The sequence below is a fragment of the Lepisosteus platostomus genome, chromosome 4, assembly GCF_059453375.1.
Source record: "Lepisosteus platostomus isolate fLepPlt1 chromosome 4, fLepPlt1.hap1, whole genome shotgun sequence".
NCBI classification, from domain to species: Eukaryota; Metazoa; Chordata; class Actinopteri; order Semionotiformes; family Lepisosteidae; genus Lepisosteus; species Lepisosteus platostomus.
The window spans coordinates 11,558,216-11,579,178 of record NC_142614.1 but is presented as its reverse complement, the minus strand read 5'-3'; the positions used below and the strand labels follow the sequence as shown (position 1 = coordinate 11,579,178).

Genomic DNA, 20,963 nt, shown 5'->3' with positions numbered 1-20,963 from the left:
TGTCAATTTCAAGCGTATTTTTAATCAACATGCAACATTTTAGGCAATCTCAGAGTTCATACCCTTTATTTCTGTCTCAACAAGATCTTAATAGTTAACCAACCTATATTAAATTTACTAAGCAGAATGACAAGACATGTAATACTCCCACAATAAGGGCCTTTTTATTTTCCTTAACATCCGATTGGTTTAAATTTAATTAACTCATCAGAACATGGGCAATTTAGAAACCCCTAAATTGGTTACAGTGTTGATACCAATTACAAGTTGCTTTCAATTTTTTAAAAACCCAGTTTGAAAATAGTGTATATCCCAGACTGAAAAGTGAATTCAATATAGCCTAGGACTAAGAAATTGTCTGGATCAAAAATAGAAGACACCATGTTCTTTTAGGAGCAGCAGTATGGATTATTGGCTATTAAGTAAGAATAACAGAAGCTAATTAAAATTTAAATTTTGTGGTCATGATAAATCTTTTTTTTTTTCACCACATGTTAATACATGAAAGGCCTGTTGGAAGGTCAGTTAAATATCTTTAAAGTTAGAAGTACCAAACTCTCCATCTACAGGTTTACGCTTTAAAATAAAAGTGAAAGACTTGAGAATCTAAATCAATAAGATGAACAGAGAGGTTGAGATCACTGAGATTCTGTAATTACTGTAAATCCCTTTCAGAAAAGGACACATGGTTACCACAGAAACAATCTCCTACTCATGTTATCGTTAGTATGAAGAATAATGAGCAATCTTCTGTTCCAAGGGAATATTACTATCAAGCACAATTTACCTTAGATATGAGTTGCCCCCCCAAAAAATGAAGCAGTATTTTCAAACTTCTTCAACATTATTAAAGAGTGCAGTTCTAAACAGAAAATAATGTAAAATTGTTATGTGACAATAGTAGTTCAAGTGAAATCAAATAATATTTTCCACTATTCCACTATTTTCCACAAAAAATATTTTTTGTCTTTATAGGAGAACACAAAACATTTTAGAATCAGTCATATATATTGAAGTGACACAGAACAGGAGCAAACAAGTAAAACTGGACATAAGTGGCATAAAAAGCATCATAATGACAGATGTTAGCAGAAGCAGTAATTCACACAGGCTGTGTCAGAAAAAGTAGCCATTTCAATCAAATTAAAGAAACAGAAATGTCGACCACAGAGAGAACTGGAGTGCATAGTGAGAACCACAGCTATACAGAGCTATTCTGTTGTGGATACTCTTTCAAAATTAATTTGAAGCAAGAATTTCTACACTAAACCTACACCATTATTCACATGTGTAGTGATGTGTGGATGATTGCTCTTTCATTCCTCAGAGGGCTACTTTTTGCAGGCTCACCTTGTAGAATTGCCACTTCATAGTTAAAATTGCATATTGACCTATACTGTATATAAAAATATGTAATCGCAGATGTTCCTTGTTGTTGTTAATGTTAAATAGCTGTTAAGTGGTGGTTCCAAGTCAACAGCTTTAGCTGTGTTATGGTGAAATGATTTTGCAAAAACACTTGTTAGTAAGGAATGGGTGTCAAAAGGTAACCTTCAATGAGAAATGCAGCATTGTTGCACTTTTTAAATCGGGTGTAAATACCTGCATTTGAATGTATTGTACTCTTTTGAGTAAGACTGTCTTACAGGATATCATAGTCTCTGCTCCCCATTAATCTGCAGCCAGATTTCCTTATTATATCTGGTTTGTTCCCTACTGCACTTCCGTGAACTTAAAGCCACCTACTTAGGCATTCCCGTTTTCCTTCGCCTACCACAAGATCTTAGTGACCACAGGTGAGTGTGACAATTTTCTTCCTGGTTTTCAGAAAACTCAAATTTGGATCATTTTAATGTATTTCACTTAAATGAATCTGTACTCTCAAAATGCTGGAGCGGGCTTTTGAACTTAAAAAAAAAAAGAATGAGGGAAGTGAAATTCATATTAAAAATGCCATCTCGCTTACACTGAGTCATCCTCTGGAGCATCCAAAACAATCCCATTTTATTAATGCATTGAACCACGGGAATGTGGTCTCCCCAGGAATGTGGGCCCACAGGCAATAAAACGTTCCACATCCCTGAAAGGAAGTTGTTTTCTTTTAAAAACAGCAGCACGTGAGACATTTAAAGACCATCGAATAACATGGGTGGCCCTAATCGGTTAGGAAAATAAAAGATCTTTGGTGGATTTCCTCTTGGCCGTGTCTGTTCTGTGATGTTAGTGAGGATAGTTTAGTCCTAGCAAAATGACTTTTCCACAAAAGCTTGGAGAAAGGCTGGAATTGTCCACTGGGCTGCTCCACTGGAACAGCCACCATTATTGATGACCCAGACATTCAGTCTTAGCGCCTGGCCAACACTCCCTGTTTCAGGTTCCTTGGACTTTCACCGATGTACCTAATGCAGAGAGTGGACTGGGACTGGGTGGTTCTGATCACTACCCCAATCGAGCGCGGGTTATAGCCCCTTCTTCCTCAGGAAGACTGCCCAGCCCCCCTCTTGGGGCTACAACATTTCTTTCTTGGGCAGGTCTTTCCTGCCGTTCTGCAGCACAGGAGAGTTTGACGTTTTGGCGGTCTTCCGTGGTGGGCTCTGCTCTGCCACATCATGTAGAGAGGGCTCCCGGTACATGGCCACTGTTGAGAGGGACAGATGAGAGACGGTAGGGATGAGCACAGTTTAACTGGGTTAGTAATGGCATTTTGTTTCATTCAGGAGTGAAGAAAAGTTTAGGGTTCTATGGCGGGATGGTGACTCTACGATTCTAAATTAAGAAAAAACTGTCAGTGTATGAGATAGGCATTATGCAGATACATTAAATAATAAACACAAAACAAAGGAAGACCGTGAGCAATTGGAAAGCTTTTAGAGTGGAATTGTGTACAAGATGGACCAATTCGATTAGAAGTTGCACCCTGGGATCTTTCAGTGGTAGCAGAAATGGGAACAGTCAATAACATCTTGTGGCAAAGGAGCTTTTTCTTAGAGACAGTAAGGGAGACAAGGAGGCAAAGGACCACAGATTACCAGAAACGACAACTAGAATTAGTGCAAACCTAATGACAGTAGGTCAGTAGTAGTGTTGCAGTGAAACTAATTCTTCAGTGTTGATCGCAACAGCACATCAGTACTGATAGAGTTCACAATCTGTCACTTTTAAAGTCCCAGCTGCTCCATTTAGTGGCTCCCAAAAAGCTAATGATGCAGAGGATAAGACACGTGATAAGATAAACTTTAGTGTCTCCTAGGGGAAACAATGCACATCTGGATACATTACACAATATTGCACATCACAGCTATTACAACATGCATAGCTCATTACAACCAGAAGAAAAGAAGGAAGATGTATATACTTTAATAGAAATCAGAATTACCATATAATAATAATAATAATAATAATAATAATAATAATAATAATAATAATAATGTCTCTTTATTAGCCCTATACAATTTCTTGCATTAGGAATTCGTCTTTTCGCATACCCCAGCTTTTCTCCATGGAGACACAGACACACAGACAGGGAGAGAAGCTTGGGGTCAGAGTGCAGGGTCAGCCATAGTTGTGCCAAAGAGTGAAATGTCTGATACCTCCTGTATGATAATGAAAAGAGATGGTAACACCATCCAACAGGACAGTAACCTACTCTGTCTGGTTTGTTTCGGCTTTAATTAAATTATTATGGATTTTAATTATTACATGAAGTGATTATAGTTTGTCTTTGTCAGGCTAGATGCTTGTGGTTTAAACTGTATGGAGAGGAAATGACATCTGTGAAAACCTGCATGGGAACTTGGTTTTTATGGAGGCCAGAATTTGATTAGTTTTGTGCCCAGCATTCGGAGTGCTTCCCATCCATCAGACTGACAGGCCCAATGGAGAGAACGTGGTTTGAGTGCCAACCTGGTCTAAAAAGGAGCAATACCCATGCAACAACGTGTCTAGATTAAATCTTTCTCTTCTGAGGGATTGATGTGCAGAGCTCAGACTTAGTCTGGGAGTCTGCTCATCCCTAAGCCCAGTTTTTAGTTCCCTGTAATGACATTTCATTGTTACCACTCTCCTACGATGATGCAACTTGTTTTCCTTCAATTCTGTGACATCTAAGTGAAAGAAAAGCTTCTTTTTAATATGTACACAACCGTATGTGTTGCAATCCTTTAGAATGTTTTAAACAAAAAATGACAGTAAGTACTGAGACACATTCACTTTACAGAGTATAAAACTCAGTATTTGGTTACATATTCCTTTGAACCAATACCTGCATGAAATTGGTGACCCATTGAGCTCACGGAACATTTTGTTAGTTTTTTTTAATGATATCCCTGTCTAAATAATCAATCCTAATCAATCTGTGCCCCTTTTCACCATTTCCAGGTTCTGCCTCAATTCTTCACAGTCTGCTTTTCTAAAACTCTAATCCCTAATTTTAAAGATTTAAGGTATTCAAAAATGCAGTAGATACAATGTAGATACAAAGTAGAACTAATGTAGATACAAACAGTGGCAGCTATTGTTTCTATCACATCAGGATTCTATCCTGATTGCTTGAAAATAAAATTTTAAATACCCTTAAAAGCAATCATCCATAACATCCATCCACTTTCTGAACAATTACAGGGTCACATGGGAGATGGAACCTTTGTTACAGACAGACAAAATTGCACACATTCACACTTGGGCCAATTTTCCCAGAAGGGGGAAAACATACAAACTCCACACAGATAACACTCCAGGTCTGGACTTGAACCCGGGACACTAGCACTACACAGCAGCGATGTTAACTACTGCACCCTCAAGCTGCCGGACACTGCAGTGGATATTCCCAAATGAGCATTTTTCCTTCTACATGTCCAACCCACACATTTCAGGCAACCCACCTAAATGAGAACAATTAGAAACTGATACAGTGTTGATACCAATTATAAATCCCATTCGATATTTTAAAGCTGAAAACAAATTTGCAAAATGAGATTCAAGGAGAAAACTAAGGTCAATTAGAACCCAGCTGAACTCAGCTGGAGTAAAAACCAGAAGACATGGTGTTCCTTCAGACCTTCTACAGTTCCTTCACTGATTTCGAGTTTTATTATATAAATAATCCATTTCAAAACATCTCCGTCAGGTAAGTACTAATTAAAAAGATAATTAAAATAATTAAAAATGTGTTTGGTTTGTGTACTGTACACAATGTTAAAAGGGCATTAAAATGGTTCACTGGAGAAAGCTTAATGACATTTGTCCATGTACCCAAGATGACAAAATGCTGTGTATTTTTGTAATTTTTTCAACACAGATTCTTTACATTTGTAAAGCTGTTGCAGGAGAATTTGTTTTTTTTTTTGTGCTAAAATCTAATTCAGGGAGGAAATGAAAGTGAGAATTGTACTTCTGCATGGCTGGAAAGTTATCAGAGCTGAACACTGTATAATTTCTGTCTGCTCACAGCTTCTAAAAAAGTACAACATGATGAATAATTTAAACAAATAATACTTGAGCGGCATTAACTTTGTGCTACAGGGAAAAGGGGAAAAGTTATTTGTACTTCTGCCTTTATAACCACATTATATGAAGAAAAACGTTGCTTACGCATTCTTGAAAATGTACTCCATTTATCTTAATATTTTATTAATCATAAAATTGTCACAAGGTAATTGTGAGCAGCAGAAAATGTTTCAAACAAGCGTTTGTGCCAGTGGGGCGATTCTTTAAACAAGGACTGATTGTGTTCATGGCTTCTAGTACACAAAGATAAGAGAGGAAGAGAGCAAGAGGCTTCTACAGTACCTTCGATTAGTTTGGGCAGGAAGTGAGCCGCGCCCTTAGTCTTTTTGACCCGATTGCCCTTCATGACCTGACCATCACGGTTGATGCCGATGTACCAGGACCGACCCGACTCTCTCTGCCTGTACAATATGGAGGAGTAGGTGACGTAGTAGTTCTCAAACACAGACTCCTTGAACTTGCATTCCGGCGTGAACTGCTCCTGTAACAAGAGTCAGCAAAAGAAATGATTACAACTTGAGACTACGAAAAAGGCCCTTTATGTGAATGTGAAGGATTTGACATTTTTTTAGGACTGTTTGATCACATCTTCGATTATATCACTGATATTGGCCATTAATGTAAAAGGTAGGTGAAATGGCAGCCACTCATATTGCTTACTGAGGCCTAGAGTCCTTCCCATCTTCCCCAAAACAGGAAATAGAACTTAAAACAGGAAGTACAACTGTCTTGACAACATAACAACAAAACATAACATGAAATTCACCTGCACTTGAATTAAAAAAGGAGACTGTACCTCCACCTTCAAGTTGTGTGTTCATCTTCCCCAAACATCTCACAGTACTCAAATGACTCTCCTTTGTTTTTGTCTTGAAATGTGAATGACAGAATTGTGACTGTAATCTGTATCAGGTGGGGGAGAACCAAGATCTTGGATCCTCCGGTCAGTCATCTAGAAACATTCAACATAAGCTAGATGGGTTTCCTTTCATTTGTTTGGTGGTCTGCCAGAAAAGCACCAACTCTGCATGAAAGTAGGCTAGAAATATAAGCTGCTTCTCTACTTTTCCTGCTCATTTCAACATGTTGTTTTTGTAATTTTGAAATTAGGTCTTTTCAATGAAAGTAGGCACAATATGCAGTAATGAAAGTATACAGCATATGTACTGTGACAAAGCACAAGCATAACACTGTCAACCATGAAACCTTTGAAAAACCAATGTCTTTAGCTTTGGACCTGTATATTGCAGGAAAGTGGCTCTAAAATTGAACCATGTAAGTGTCACGATCGTAAACCCCTCCTCTTAAGGACGCTCCAGCCCATCCTTGATCAGAACTCATTCCCTGCACCTGCCTCTGGTTCCTTCCCCTCGCCCTATAAAAGCCGGGCGCTCACTTTCTTCTGGGCTCTGCATTGGTTACCCCTACCAGGCGAGTCCAGGACCTGGAAGCGCCTGGTCCCATCAAGGTTTTAGTTTCTGTTCCTGTTCCCATGCCGGTCCCTTCCCGGTTCTTGTTTAAATCTCGTCTGTCTTGGATGGACCGCCTGGCTTTGGACTTTTGCCCCTTTTGGACACAGCTCTGGATTGTTTGCCTCGGCCACACCTCCCCCGAACACCAGCGCACCATGGACACGCCCCCTGTTTTCGTTTCCGACTCCTGCATGCCTTATTCCCCGTGTTTTCCTCACTCATCCCCGGATTGCGTCGTCTGCATAGGGTCCGGAAAGAACGCTTTCGTTACAGTAAGACAGCTGGATCACTGCCACAATCTCAGACAGTTGAAGAATGCGAGATGGGAATCAGAAAAGAATGGAGCTGTAAGTCACAGGAACGCGTGGCAAAAGAATACCAAACTGTTTATATTATCCCTTATTAAAATGTGCATTTTTTGTAGTTTTAATTTGATTTGTCATGAGTTGCCCATGGTTTTAAAGCTCAATGTTTTACTACACTTGCAGGTTATATAGTAGTTTAGGAAAGGTCAGCTTTTATAAAGGAACTGGCATACAATACACATTAACTTTGGGAACTTACATAGCATATATATAAGTGTCCTGGCTGCTGCAGGGGTCCTGGGTTCAATTCCTGGGGTGCTGTCTACGTGGAGTTTGTGTGTTCTCCCCATGTTCACATGTTTTTCCTCCAGGTAGGGAAATTGATTTCTAGGAATAACTAGCCTGGTGTGCGTGTTTGTGTCTGTCTGCCCTGTGACGGACTAGCGTCCCATCCAGGGTGTACCCTGCCTTGCTCCATTTGCTTGCCAGGATAGGCTCTGGCTCCCCTGCAACCTTTTATTGGAATAAAGGGTTAGAAAATGGATGGATGGGAATATAGTGAATAGTTTTGCAATTCCCTGTATATAATACATTTCTAATTATCAGTCTGCATACTGTATGTGCACTTTTATAAGGTGATCTTTACTCTGGTAAAGCTCGGGTCAGAATTGTCTTCCATTGTGAATTATCACAAACAGCCTTGTCATTAACTCCTGGGCTAAATATAAAAATGACGAAGCCAGCATATCCTCAGAGGCTATCTGTATCAATTTGCTAAATTGGTTTGCTTCTGACAACACGAAGAAGTGACAGAGGTTTACAGAGGGCTGGGCTGGATACATACATCCCAGTGAGAGGTTAGTATGCCCCTGATATTGCAATTGCTTTCTTCTCTGCCTCGTCCATATTTTATGTTTTCAGATGTAGCAGTTTCTTCATTGCACAGAGTCACAATGAAATGCAAAGGCCTGTTTCAGGCTGTTCCTTGATGAGGCTCCAAATTGGAAGCTGCCAGCGGCGCTTGTTTATCACCTGCCTCATGACACCACTCCCCCAGAGTGAAATATTGAAGATCAAAGCTGTGGCAAGAATGGCTGTGCCTTACTATTGCAAATAATTAATGAACTGGCTACAGAGGACACATTAAAAAATAGTTTCAACAGAAAGTAGTAAGTGTAGAAAGCAGCACTTGACAAATAAAGTGTTTTTTTAAGGTGTTAGAATTAGAAATGTTTCATATTTCTGCTCTAGAGGTACATGTAGCACAAAGGAGAACAACCAGACTCATCCTAATCTGAGAGGAGCTGCACACACAGATAGACTTAATAAACTGAATCACTTTGTCCTGAAACAGATAGCATAGCGAAGTGATTTAGATTTGCAAGCGCCAAAAGGCCTTGACAAAGTCAGTCCAGGGGCAAGGAGAAATTAGATTTTGGTACATTTGGGACAGAAGAGTTGTGTAAGTCTTGAACAAACTGTCTAACCATGTGGTTGAAGCAGGCAGTATAGTATCCTTTAAGAACAGCTCTATCTGAATCTTGGATTTTTCCCCACTAGAAAAAAACAGCTAAGATGGGCCAAATGGTCGCTTCTCACTTGTAACCTTTCTTATAGTAGGTGCTCATGAAAAGAAGCTTGGATGGTTACTGTAAATTGACAGAAGTCACACAAAAAGGGACAAGAAATAAGACACAAAACATGGGCACTTTCAGCCTGTGAGGTGTGCAGGCTTTGCATATAGTGGAATTTTTCTTATTTGCAGAATTTGGTAAAGGCACTGAAACTGGACACTGAGTTCTCTTGTCCTGACATCACTGGTCCGAGTCTTGCTCTTTATTATTGGCCACCTATAGCACAAAGTCCCTGAGCAATGACGCAAACTTGACCGTATGCAGTGAAAGCTGAGTGCACTTTAGTTGGGTTGGTCAGGGTATCTGATTTGCTACACAAGAGTACAGTGAGTGCGGCTGAGCTTCCATCGCTGTCAGTGGGAGCTGAATTACTCCTTCGATCAGTTCTCCATTCTGCTGTGGGTGCACTGTAGGACTTGGTTCAGGGTCCACAGCAGTGAGTTGAGTTGATTAACAACTGTCAGTGCTGCTGGGAAGCATACCAAGAAAAGTAATTGGGGGTACCAAAACTGTTAACAAAAAAGCATGTTGAGAGGGTCCCTGTGAACTCTGTACATACTTTTTCTGCTGAAGCTACAGTATTTTATAAGGTGGACATTCAGAACTGGTTTGACCTGGAAGGGAAGAATGCTGGACAAAAGGGCTGCAAAGTAATTCTATGCTGTGTTATATAGGAATGTGTGCTACCAAACTAAGTAACCAATTGTATTAAAAGAAGCAAATAAGGAAGAGGAAGATGAGCATTATCCTGGAAAGGTGCCAATTTGATAAACACAGGGAAGCGTGATCGATAAAAGACAAATATATAACGACTGTTCCAGTTTAATCACTTTGAGAAAAATACACCAAGCATCTCTGTGTTTCACTCCCACGCGCATGAAATAAAAACTTATTTTAACTTCTGAAACAGACTCCTGACTGCCTTTTAAGGAGAAGCAGAAACATTTCTCCAACCTGCAGATTTATTAAGTCCTGCATTTTAAGTCGAGTGTGACTATATTTGAAAATAAGGCATTGTTGAGTCCTGAAATAAGCAAAATGTTCTGAGAGCAAGACTGAATTTACTGTAAAGACAGGTTTAAAAGATGTAAGTTTTTCTTGTGAAGAATGAAAGGCACATCAGTGAAATTTGATCGAGGATCCACAGAGTCAATGTTGATGCGGGAACTAAAAAAAAAGCAAATGGAGGCAACACTGAGAGCAAATACTCCTGAGGGAGGAGAAGAGATCTTAGAGTATAATTTACACATTGATTCTGTGGAATCCTTGAAGAAACAGCTTGACGAAGTTCACAGATCAATAAACTAACAAGCAGATGAGCAAAGCAGACTGAACGACTTCCTGCCTCTCACCTTCGCTTGTGCTCTGATGCATTTCCCACTCCTCAAAGTGCGAAAAAATCCATATTACCTTAACAGTCAGTTCTCAGACATCACATCACTGACTCTTAGTGCTCAGGTAACTGCAAAGATGACTCATGCAGTAGCGTCTTACAGAAAGGGATTCCTTTAACTCTGCCTGTTGCGAGGCTGGCTGGGAGAACAGACACCAATTTTCTGTGTCAATTTTCTGGCATTTTCTGTGAGGGGTTAGTATCATAGTTAAACCATCACTGTCACTTTCAGTCACCGTGCCCTATGCAATTAAGGGTCACAATGGCCCAGAACCTATCCCAGGAAGCATTGGGCATAAGGCAGGATAGACCCTGAACAGGACACCGGTCCATCACAGGACAGACAGACACAAACACGCACACACTCACCCTAGGGCTTATTTTCCAATTAAGAAGCCTATTAACCTACCAGCATGTCTTTGGACTGTGGGAGTACACTGGAGCACTGGCGCACAGGAAACCTACAGTACATGAACACAGGAAGAACGTACAGTACAAACTCCATGCAGTTAGCAACCCAGCTCTGAATTGAACCCAGGGTCCCGGAGCAGCATGGCAGCATAGCTAACTACCGGGTCACCCACCAATGTGTGCATCTTTAATTTTTTTAAATTTCAAAACTTGATTGCACCTTCTGGTCACTTTTATGTGTGAAGGAAGGTAAATGCCAGCAATAAATGCAAAGCAAAATCAGAAAGTAAAATTATGTTTATTGCAGAAGGACAGTATTCACCCTCCTTATGTCAGCTTACAGTACAGGCAGATGGAGAGCTAAAGAAACAAATGCAATAAAAAAAGAAAATGGACAGGAAGGTTAGCTGAAAGTGACAAGAGAAGCTGGGCAGAAGCAATGTACCTCCTCTCTCCCTGTCTTTTCATTCCTCAGCTCTCCCTCCTGGGCCTGCTGAGCAGCCGGCTTCTGCTACAGCCAAGCCAATTCAGCTTCAGTGAGGAAGAGACCTGCTCCACTCACAGGACTGCTTACCATTCAGAAGAGCTCTCCCCCTTACACAAGGATCTATTCAAATAGACTCCAACAGCATAAGCACCTTTAAATAAGACAAACATTGCTCAGTTTAGATGAGCCTTCTGGCAAAAACATAAAAATTACAAGCTTTGTCATTTTAGGTTTCTGGTTCAGACCTGCACTCAGACAGGTGATCACTGCTGCAAGGATTTTGCACGGTCCGTCAAACTCAATATTCTCTGCTTTGGTACTTATGCATGACGACAGTGGGAATGACGGTAAAGGCGTATGAAGAAAATAAGGATGTGCCAGAACGGCCATTCAAGTATGCAGGATGAGCAGGTATTATGGGAAATTTTGTTCCCAGGAAAACAAGCTGAATTATTTATACTCACAATAATCTCGGAATAAATCATAGTTAAAACCATGAGTAAGAACTAAAGCGGAAAACCCTGGAATTGCAGGTGTACAAATTCATGAAAATTAATCTATGTACACTTAAGAATTATTAAGTAGTGCCTGTGTTTGTAGTGTTCACTGTGCTTCCAAAGTACTTCACAAGTAGAGAGGACCCACTTACTCAGCACTGAAGTGCAGCCCCACCTACACAGGAGGTCAGGTGCAGACATGACTGTGAGGAACTGTTTCACAAGTGGAATTTCAGAGGACATTTTAGGTAGACTAGGTTGAGCAAGCCTGAAGTAAAATTTTGCCAGGATCCCAGGCTACTCTACTTAAAATCCAAAGGAAAGTTGAATGACAACAAATAACCATGACCATAGTCTGACATATCATTAAAGACTGCGCCTCTTACAGTACAGGGGCAGTGGATTGGACTTTCTGGACAAGAGGGAATAGCAACACCTGCTGATTGGCCAACATCACTTACAGCAACAGCTTGGTTTTCCTTACAGGTCTCCTCTTCCAAGACTGACCACAAGATGGCGCTGTGCTGGGGTGCCTTACAACTTCAGTATTTTCTAATTTTTCAAGAACACAATACATGCGTTTTCGAAGAGCTTTATTCATTACAGGGTTGAGGAGGAGCTGGAGCCTCTCCCAGCAAGCAACGGGTGCAAGGCGGGATATAGCCTGGTCGGGATGCCAGTCCATCACAGGACAGACAGATACAAACATGCACTCACTCACACCAGGGCCATTTTTTCCCTGAAGCCAATGAATCGACCAGCGTGTATTTGGACTGTGGGAGGAAACCAGAGCACCTGGAGTACACCCTTGTGAACATGGGGAGAACATACAAACTCCACACAGACAGCACCCCAGTAATTGAACCCAGGGCTCCAGTGCTGAGAGACAGCAATGCTAACCACTGCACCATTATAGCACTTAGAACAGCTTCATATTTCATGCAAGATATCTAAATTTGCAAACCTTGTTGTAGGAAAACCTGTACAATTCTTTTTTTAAATCAAGGAACAAACATTTGAACACATTTTCTTAAATCCTTTTGCGTCGGCACGATGAAGAGGCTGTTACAGCTAAAGGAATGAGGAAGTTCCCATTGTTAACGTTACAGTATGTAGCCATACTTGTGTCTGGAACTGGGCCAGGAGAAAGTTCCCTCCTTTCCAGAGCAGATGGGCCTGTCCCTGTAGACAGCAGAGTCCCACAGCGGGAAGCTTGTCTGCTGCCTCAGGTCTCGTCAAACTCTCAAACTGTCCTGCTAACCAGACCACCTGGCCCTCAGGAATCCTTTCAACACAATATGACAAAGCATGTACAACCAGGAGCCCAGGAACTTCCTTCAAGAGAAGGAATGGGCACAGAATTAAGTAATGACATTTGTTCCCCACAGACTTGAATGACAGCTTAGTAGGAGTGCAGAAGGAGAAGAACGTCTCTTTAGTCCTTTATTGGCATATTTACACATTAAAAACTAATTAATTAAGTGCTCACACATGCCTACTGTATATTAGACTTTGAAGAGATACACTGAACCTAGAAATAACCTAGAAATTCTGCAATTTCCCTCACGGGATCAATAAAGTATCTAAGTAAGTAAATACCAAGCGCAGTTTCATTTTTCTCTCAAGCAATTCACCATTTCAACACTAGGTGTCGTGTTGGTACATGTACAGAGCCCAGGCAGACTGTAATTATTTTCTGTGCTCTCAAAACGATAGCTTCCTTTTTCAAAATCACACCTAGTTTTGAAATTAAGAATGCAACTCTGATTTTCCTTTTCTATGGGACCGATCCCGCCTGCAAATGCACATGAGCAAAGGAGAGCAACAAGAGTTACTGCTTAGCGGACATTTGTAATCCACGAACAGGTTAAAGGAACTATCCATCGATTCTCGAACTGCTTTATCTCATAAACAAGAGCCAGAACCTATCCCGACAAGAAATAGGAAAAAGTCATGACACCCTGGACAGGATACTAGTCCATGCCAGGACACACGTACAGGCTCACACCAGGGCCAGTTTTCCCAGAAGCCAATTTACCCACCAGAATGTCTTTGGACTGTGGGAGCAAGCCCATGTGAACAAAGGGAGAACATGCAAAACTCCATGCAGAAAGCACACCGGCTCTGGAATTGAGCCCAGTGTCCCAGTGCTGCAAGGCTTCAATACTAACTACTGTACTACCACACTGTTCAGTCGATTTTCCAATCAAATCAAAATGACCCAAAAGAGGTACACAACAGTTTTACAAAACATATACACAACATGTTTACAAAACCAGACAATTACATTATGTAATACCTATCTCCAGCTTAACAGCGCCATCAATTAGTACAGCACCAGTCACAACACAGCTTCTTGATATAATAGCAGCCTAGAAGCAGAGGTGCTTGCAGATTTATCAAGTGGCAAAAAGTCACAGCAGTTGCACCGTGATGGGACACAGAAAAATAATATGTGCTTCTCTCTGTATGTAGATTTGCATGTATTGCAATATCAAGGCTGTGTAAATTAATTAGAAACAGAGAGTGTCTTGCAGCTATTTCCAAAGCATCTGAAAAGAACATTGTGTTTATCCTTTTGTTCTTATGAACCCACAAGCAGATGCACAATTGATTTCTATGGCTTTGCTAAAATAATGAACAATTTCTTCCACATTTGTGCTTACCAATGCATGCTTAAATAGGCGGAACAGTTGTTAGCATTGCTGGCTCAAGACTTGGGCTCTGAGTTCAGTTCTGAAACTGGGGTGCTATCTGTGTGGAGTTTGCATGTTCTCCCTGTGTTCACATGAGTTTCCTCCCACAGTGCAAAGACATGCTGGTAGGTTCGCTTTTCTGGAAAGGCTCTGGCTCCCAAGTGACCTGGAACTGGACTGGAACTGGAACAAGCGATTAGAAAATAGACGGATTTCTGGAATCCATGCTTGATAATGGAAAAGAAAACAACCTGCAACGTTTTTTTATTCTGATCATTGTGAAAAGTCCTGCAGACTGCTTTCTGTCACCATTGACAGAAAGCGAGAGAGACAGGCAGGTGGCGGGGAGTTTGGCAGCTACGGCAGACAAATAGGTGAATAAATGAAAACTGAACTCGCTGGGCAGCTGCTCAACAAACAAGAAGATTGATTCCCTCCCTCAGAGATCTAGGTCGAATGACGCCCTGCGACGCTTTCAATTTTAGTGGATGGCAGCTCAGGTGTGTGTCCCTGCATCCATCACTCACGTCAGGGTGAACAATGGGAGCAGAGAGAGACAAGTCAAAAGATGAAAAACACACAACCCCGAAAGTCCAGGTGGGGTTTAGCCAGAGCCCACAGCCTGGCCTGTGGAAGGGTGTAACAGTAGTTTCACAAGCATTATTAGAGGGGTCAGTTTGTCTGTCTGCCTCAGGGGATCAAGGTTTCTTTTAATCAGTTAGCTCAAGTCATCTGAGGTGCACTGTTTCCTAAATAATTAGGTAACCTAATTGCCACATATATACAAATCTGCACAAGGGCTTGTAATTTGCTCATCAGGGCTCTCACAAGAAAGTATGAGCAGTACCTGGGCTTTTCTTGCTGGTAAAAGGAAATCCACACTTGGAAGAATAATTATCGCCCTAATGGTTTTTACATCAAGCAGAACTGCTAATAAAGAACTCATTTGTTGCTTAACTTTCTTCTACAACTCTGTGAATTAAAATGTAATCCTGATCAGAGAGGTTCGTCTTTTGTAAGCACACTTGGATCGTTGATATTCAATGGATTGCATTTGAAGAAATACTTGTAAAAGTTCGTTTTTCCTTTATGTGTGCTGCATCTATGGACTATAAACTGTTGAAGCTCAGTTAAGCTCGACCAAAGGGAAAGGCAAACATTTTTTTCTTGTGAAATGCAAACACTGTCAATTTTTTATCTTCTGTTTTTTTTAGTTTACTAACCTTAATTTGCTTGAACTTACCCTGAGTATACTTCTTTCAGTTGTAATACAGACTCAAACAAAAAATCCAGGTGCGCTTGTTTCACAAAGCATGGCATTGCTTGCTTTGCAGTGGAAAAGCTCATGGCAAATCGCAGACAGATTTGAAACAACCCAGGCCAGGTTAAAGCGTCTGTGCCTGTGAGTCTCCAAACTCAACAAAAAGACAAAAGAGACAACAAAGCACACCTGTCTTTGGAAACTCCAATGGGTCATGAACCGAGACTGCAGCCAAGAGAGGGCTGGGAGAATGAGAGCTGAACTTTGGGGCAAATACATGGTATATTTAATATAGATATTAATTTTAAAACCACTCTCTCATGAGGTTATAACCTTTCTTGGACTTTGGGAAATAAATAATCGAAAAATTGCTGAGAGGGAAAACACAAGTGTTCTCAAATCCACAGCGAGCTGTTAATTTTTCGGCAGATTTCCAAAGACACGAGGCAGGAAAGAGGAGACATGAAGGAAAAGTAATTGGTATTTTATTTATTTGGCTCCTTTAAATGATTTTAAAACTGTTCTATCTCATCTGTTTAATTTCATTGCATATATGATTTCCTGTGATATTGGCAAATATCCCTTCACAGGCTTAGAAACATAACAATTTTCATTACAAAAAACATTTCTCAGCTGTTCGATATGTCCTCTGTCCTTTAATGAGACACACTATGGACAAAATAGGATCTTGTCAATGACGGTCATCATGTTGTGCTGTATAGTGGTTAACATCTGTGGTTAACATCTGTGCTGTGCTCCTGGGATCAATTCCAGACCTGAGGTGCTATCTGTGTGCAGTTTGAATGCTCTCTCCATGTTCATGTTCTAAGTGCTCCAGTTTCCTCAGTCCAGGGTCCAGTAAGTTAGTTCCAGATATCTCTCAGTGACACTAGTGTGAGACATGCTGAATGTCCAATCACAGCTAACTCTCAGTGACGTCAGTATGAGGCATGCCTAACGTCCAATCACAGCTAACTCTCATGTTAGGCACTATAGAGCTGGTATTACAGGTGTCTCAAAGGGTTAATTGCTAGGTGAGAAGAGAGCACACGCATATCTCCAATCTCCTTGTGTGCTACAGAGCTGACAACTGTAAGCCAAAGTGTTTAAGAATCAGGTGGTTATACACTAGAGCACTGTTGGCAATTCAACATTTCATGAAAAACAAGCAGGAAAGAGGCTGGAAGGCTGCAGTGGCAAATGGTGCAACCTTGCTTGAAGAGGAATCCTGGAAGTCATATCAGATCGACCTCGAGTGCTCCCTCCATCTCGCCGTTCTGCTGTCCAGCATCTTAATAAGCTCATGGACAGGCAGAATGCTGAGGTAAAGCATTGTTATGAGGCCCTACGGGGAGCACAGGAAATGGAGCCATTCATCACCGAGCAGAAACAAGTCCTGCTGAAACTCCCCTACAGGCGCTCACAGGTTGGGCTGTTGAGAGACAAGGCCAAATCAACACCAGGCTTCACGAAATACCAGGAAAGGGTGACTTTACACAAAAAAATCCTTAGAAGAAAATAAAGGTAAACTTAATTTAATAATCTCCCCAGTACTGCAACAGTATTTCAGATGTGGTAGTGATAGGGTTTGGCAGTGATGTAGATGCTTTGGATTTGCCAAGACATTAGACACTAAGAAACCGCCAAATTGAGAAATTTAGTTGCATAAAATACCTCTCAGGTGTGCAAAGCTGCAAGTATTAATCTGTTTTCTCTTTATTTTGATATTGAGCTCTGTATGTTCAACTCCTTATAGTCTGGAACACTTAGGGGAAAACCAAGGGGGGGCGATTCAGGTCATTGTGTGCAAATGGTAAACAGTATAAGACCAGGACTCACAGAAGGCCTTAAATGCTTGAAATGTCAACCCACTGAAGTGACTCAAGATGGAGTGGAAACTAAGGCAACTGAAAAGAGGGGGAACAAAAAATAATAGATGCCTAGAATCAGCATGTACTAGAATCTCAAGGATTCTTCAATAATAATACACTTTATTCTATATACTGTATAGTGCCTTTAAAAGTTGCTTCTCAAAGCCCTTAATATAGCTCAAATGTGCTGGGTGAGATGTTTGGATATAACCTACTAACAATCCAGCTTTTCCCATGTTTTATAGAGTAAGGCCTCAGTTTGAATTGGTCTGGGTAAGGGTTAATCCATAGGAATGTTAGAACATCTAGGTTAGTAATTAAGAGTTCTGTCAGGAGTCTTAATTTGAATAATGCCTTTTCAGTGCTAACATGTGAGGGATTGAACTGTGAATAAGATCTTCTGCTTATGTACTTATATTATCCCACGGCAGATAATTTACAGTTAAAATGTATTTGTTATAGGGCAATCGCGTGGATTACAGGAGTGCTTGGATGCTATACAAGCCTGTGGTGTGTCCTCTCTTTGAGCCAGTGGGAATGCATCGCTTCTCTGCTGCAGACAAACTGTGCAGGACTGTCTCCTTGCTGCAGATTGGATGTCTGTTGACATAAAGATGCATTGCCTGTTATGCACTGGTGAGGTCAATGCTGTGCACATTGAGGAACTGAGGCAGGCATGGCAGAGGGAGATTAGCTGGCTAACTGAGAGAGTGTCTCTGCAGAAATGTTGCATCACTCCTCATTCAATGGAATACATTGAACTTCAGGTATCGCTGTCATTAAGTCATTGTTCCTGCCCTGGTATTATTCTACAAATTTACGAATGTTTAAAAAAGATTCAAGTAACTTTTATTACAGGTCCATGTTCCATCAAATAAGGAGAATCTCTCAGGTTAAGTCAGTTGTGTATTATAAATCGAAACTAGGTTTAGGCTGATATTTCCTACACTAGACAAAGTGGGGGAATAAAAGATATTGCTGCTGCGCAATCCGGCTAGAGAAGAGAAACCATGTATTTTCTGAGGCTTTAGCAAATGTCCTACACTGGCAGCCTGAAAGAACTCAAACTTAAACCCACCAGACCTCTTCAGAATTAACAGTGAAACATAAAACAAAGGACACCAGAGAAAAATACACGGAAGTGCATTTAAAACCAAAAACAGGAAGCATGTCTTTATGCAAAGAGTTGCGGGAGTATATAACAAGCTACCCATCCTTCTTGGTGAATTCAATATCCCTGTACTTTTTTTCCAGAAATAAATAGAAAGAGTGTCTTCTAGAAAAAGACACTCTAGACTAGTCTATAAAGTCTAGATATTAAAGATAATCTGTAAAATCAGACAACCACAAGGAGATGCGAGCAATCCTTGGTAGTCTTGCTGCAAGAAACCGCTGACAAATGGGGTGTATTTATACTGTAGATTCATACTCTAGTTGATTGCAATTAGATTCATCCCCCTATCTTGGGAATTCTTTCTGCTTTCTTTCCCTTAGCACAACTCTGTGTGGAAAAGGCCTGGTCTGACGCTACTTTACAGTCCTCAGGAATCAGGGGACATATCATTTGCTGGTACATCCATGTTACTTTGGAGTGGGTGGGTCACTGCTGTATATGCTTAGCAGAGCAGCATATAAAGCAGAACTGAAATTTCAAAAGTCATTGTTAGTATTTCCCTCACATTGTTCTCTCCCTCAGTGGTCCTGCTAGTTTAGAGGATCCTTCAGTTGCCCTGTTCTGATGCCTGCCTGGTGCCGACCTGATTCTGTCTGTACTGTGAGGACAAGTTCCATTCTTATTGTGTTTTATCGCCAGCCTCGCTCTCCCTCTCTGCCCAGGGGGGTTTCCAGAGGAACAATAAACTGGGTCAGGACAGGAACAAACCTATTTTTAAAAAAGCAATTTCAGGAGTGCCCACAGGTAGCAAGCACCTCAGACAATAGATAAATGAGACGGAGTTCCCTACCATTAACCTTTCCCAGTAGCTCCCAAAGGGCCAGTGCCTCCAAGCAATGCACTACGGCATTTTAAAGAAATAACTTGGAGACACTGAGAGATTTCCTTCAGCCTGTGATACCCACAGTATGCAGTGTCACAGAAAGTGACCTGTTTCTTGTAAAGAGCTAAGTTTTCCCACGCTCACCCAACAAACGTCTGCTTTAGAATTCTGATGTTGTGGATTACGAAAAGCAAATGATTAGCAAGAAGGTGGCACAGTGTTTAGCATTGCTGCCTCACAGCACTGGGTCCCTGGGTTCAATTTCAGAACGTACGTGCTATCTGTGTGGAGTTTGCATCTTCTCCTTATGTCCGCATGGGTTTCCTCCCACCGTCCAAAAACATACTGGTAGGTTAATTGGCTTCTGGGAACAGGTGTGAGTGTGTGTCTGCCCTGCGATGGACTGACGGACCGGTGTCCTGTCCAATGTGTACCCCACCTTGTACCTGTTGCTTGTAGGCTTGAGCCCCCTCCTTCTCACAACCCGGAATTGGAAGAAGCTCTCAGAGAATGGAAGATGGATTTCAATGACAACCTAAGTTCACTAGGGTTGCTGCAATTTTTGAGAAGTTATCTGGATTTGTATTTTTAAGGGAACATCATTAACCACATAGATGCATCTAAAACCACATTTGTTTGGCACTACAATTTTATGTGAAGTTATTTATTCAAACGGAAGTGTAATAGAACATAAGGATTACCACAGAAAACGGGTAGATGTACGTGACATTTCAGTAGTTTGGTCAAATCATAATAATGTGACAAAGCTGACATGAGATGAAAGAGAGGTCATGAATGACAGAGCTTGTGGTACTTGAGGTTAGGGTGATTGGGTTAGTTGAGATACTGTGTATGTAAAGGCTTTAGAGGAACACTGGTATCAGGTTTGACCGGAGAAGATTAGGATTCCAGAAAAGCACGGTAAGAGATGACCATGCCTACCCATGAGGAGAAACTCAAAGCTATTGTGTTTATCAACTAAAAGGGCTGACTGGGCAATAGGAAGCAAGTAATAAGATTCACAACACTTGTGGGGCTTATAGTGAAATTGAATTTAATGTACTGATAGTACGCACCCTGGAGGGTCTGGTCCATTTGCTAGTCTCGGCATGAACATGCAAATGGATTCCAGTGGAACCCCCTAAAACAGCAGCTATAGTGATGGTCTCTGAGGGTCAGTTTGAGTCTAGTACACTTGAGAGGATCTCCCCTGGGGCCCCAGGTGTGAGCATAGTGGGAGGGGGGGAGAGAGAGTCAACACTGTACCTGATTGGATGCCAACAGGAGGCAGGGAAGCATTGTCACCTCTGCTGTGTGGGCCGCAACCAGGACAAGGGCTACAAACCAAGAGCTCAGAGTAAGCACAGACTAAGGCTGGGAAACCTCCTAGAAGGATGTCAGGAAAGGAGGGTTGGATAGGGAGAGAGAGAAATA

The 20,963-nt window shown here is 41.2% G+C and overlaps 1 protein-coding gene across 1 annotated transcript in view; it reads right to left on the bottom strand.

The window, feature by feature from the left end:
* Positions 1-137: 137 nt before the first annotated feature.
* Positions 138-20,963, bottom strand: part of fgf11a (fibroblast growth factor 11a) — a 72,741-nt gene continuing 51,915 nt past the window's right edge. The window contains exons 4-5 of the mRNA XM_088628449.1: positions 5,788-5,986; positions 138-2,638 (exon numbers count right to left, since the gene is read on the bottom strand). Coding sequence (XP_088484575.1) covers positions 2,508-2,638; positions 5,788-5,986 — 330 coding nt within the window. The 3' untranslated portion in view covers positions 138-2,507. The remainder of the gene's footprint in view (positions 2,639-5,787; positions 5,987-20,963) is intronic.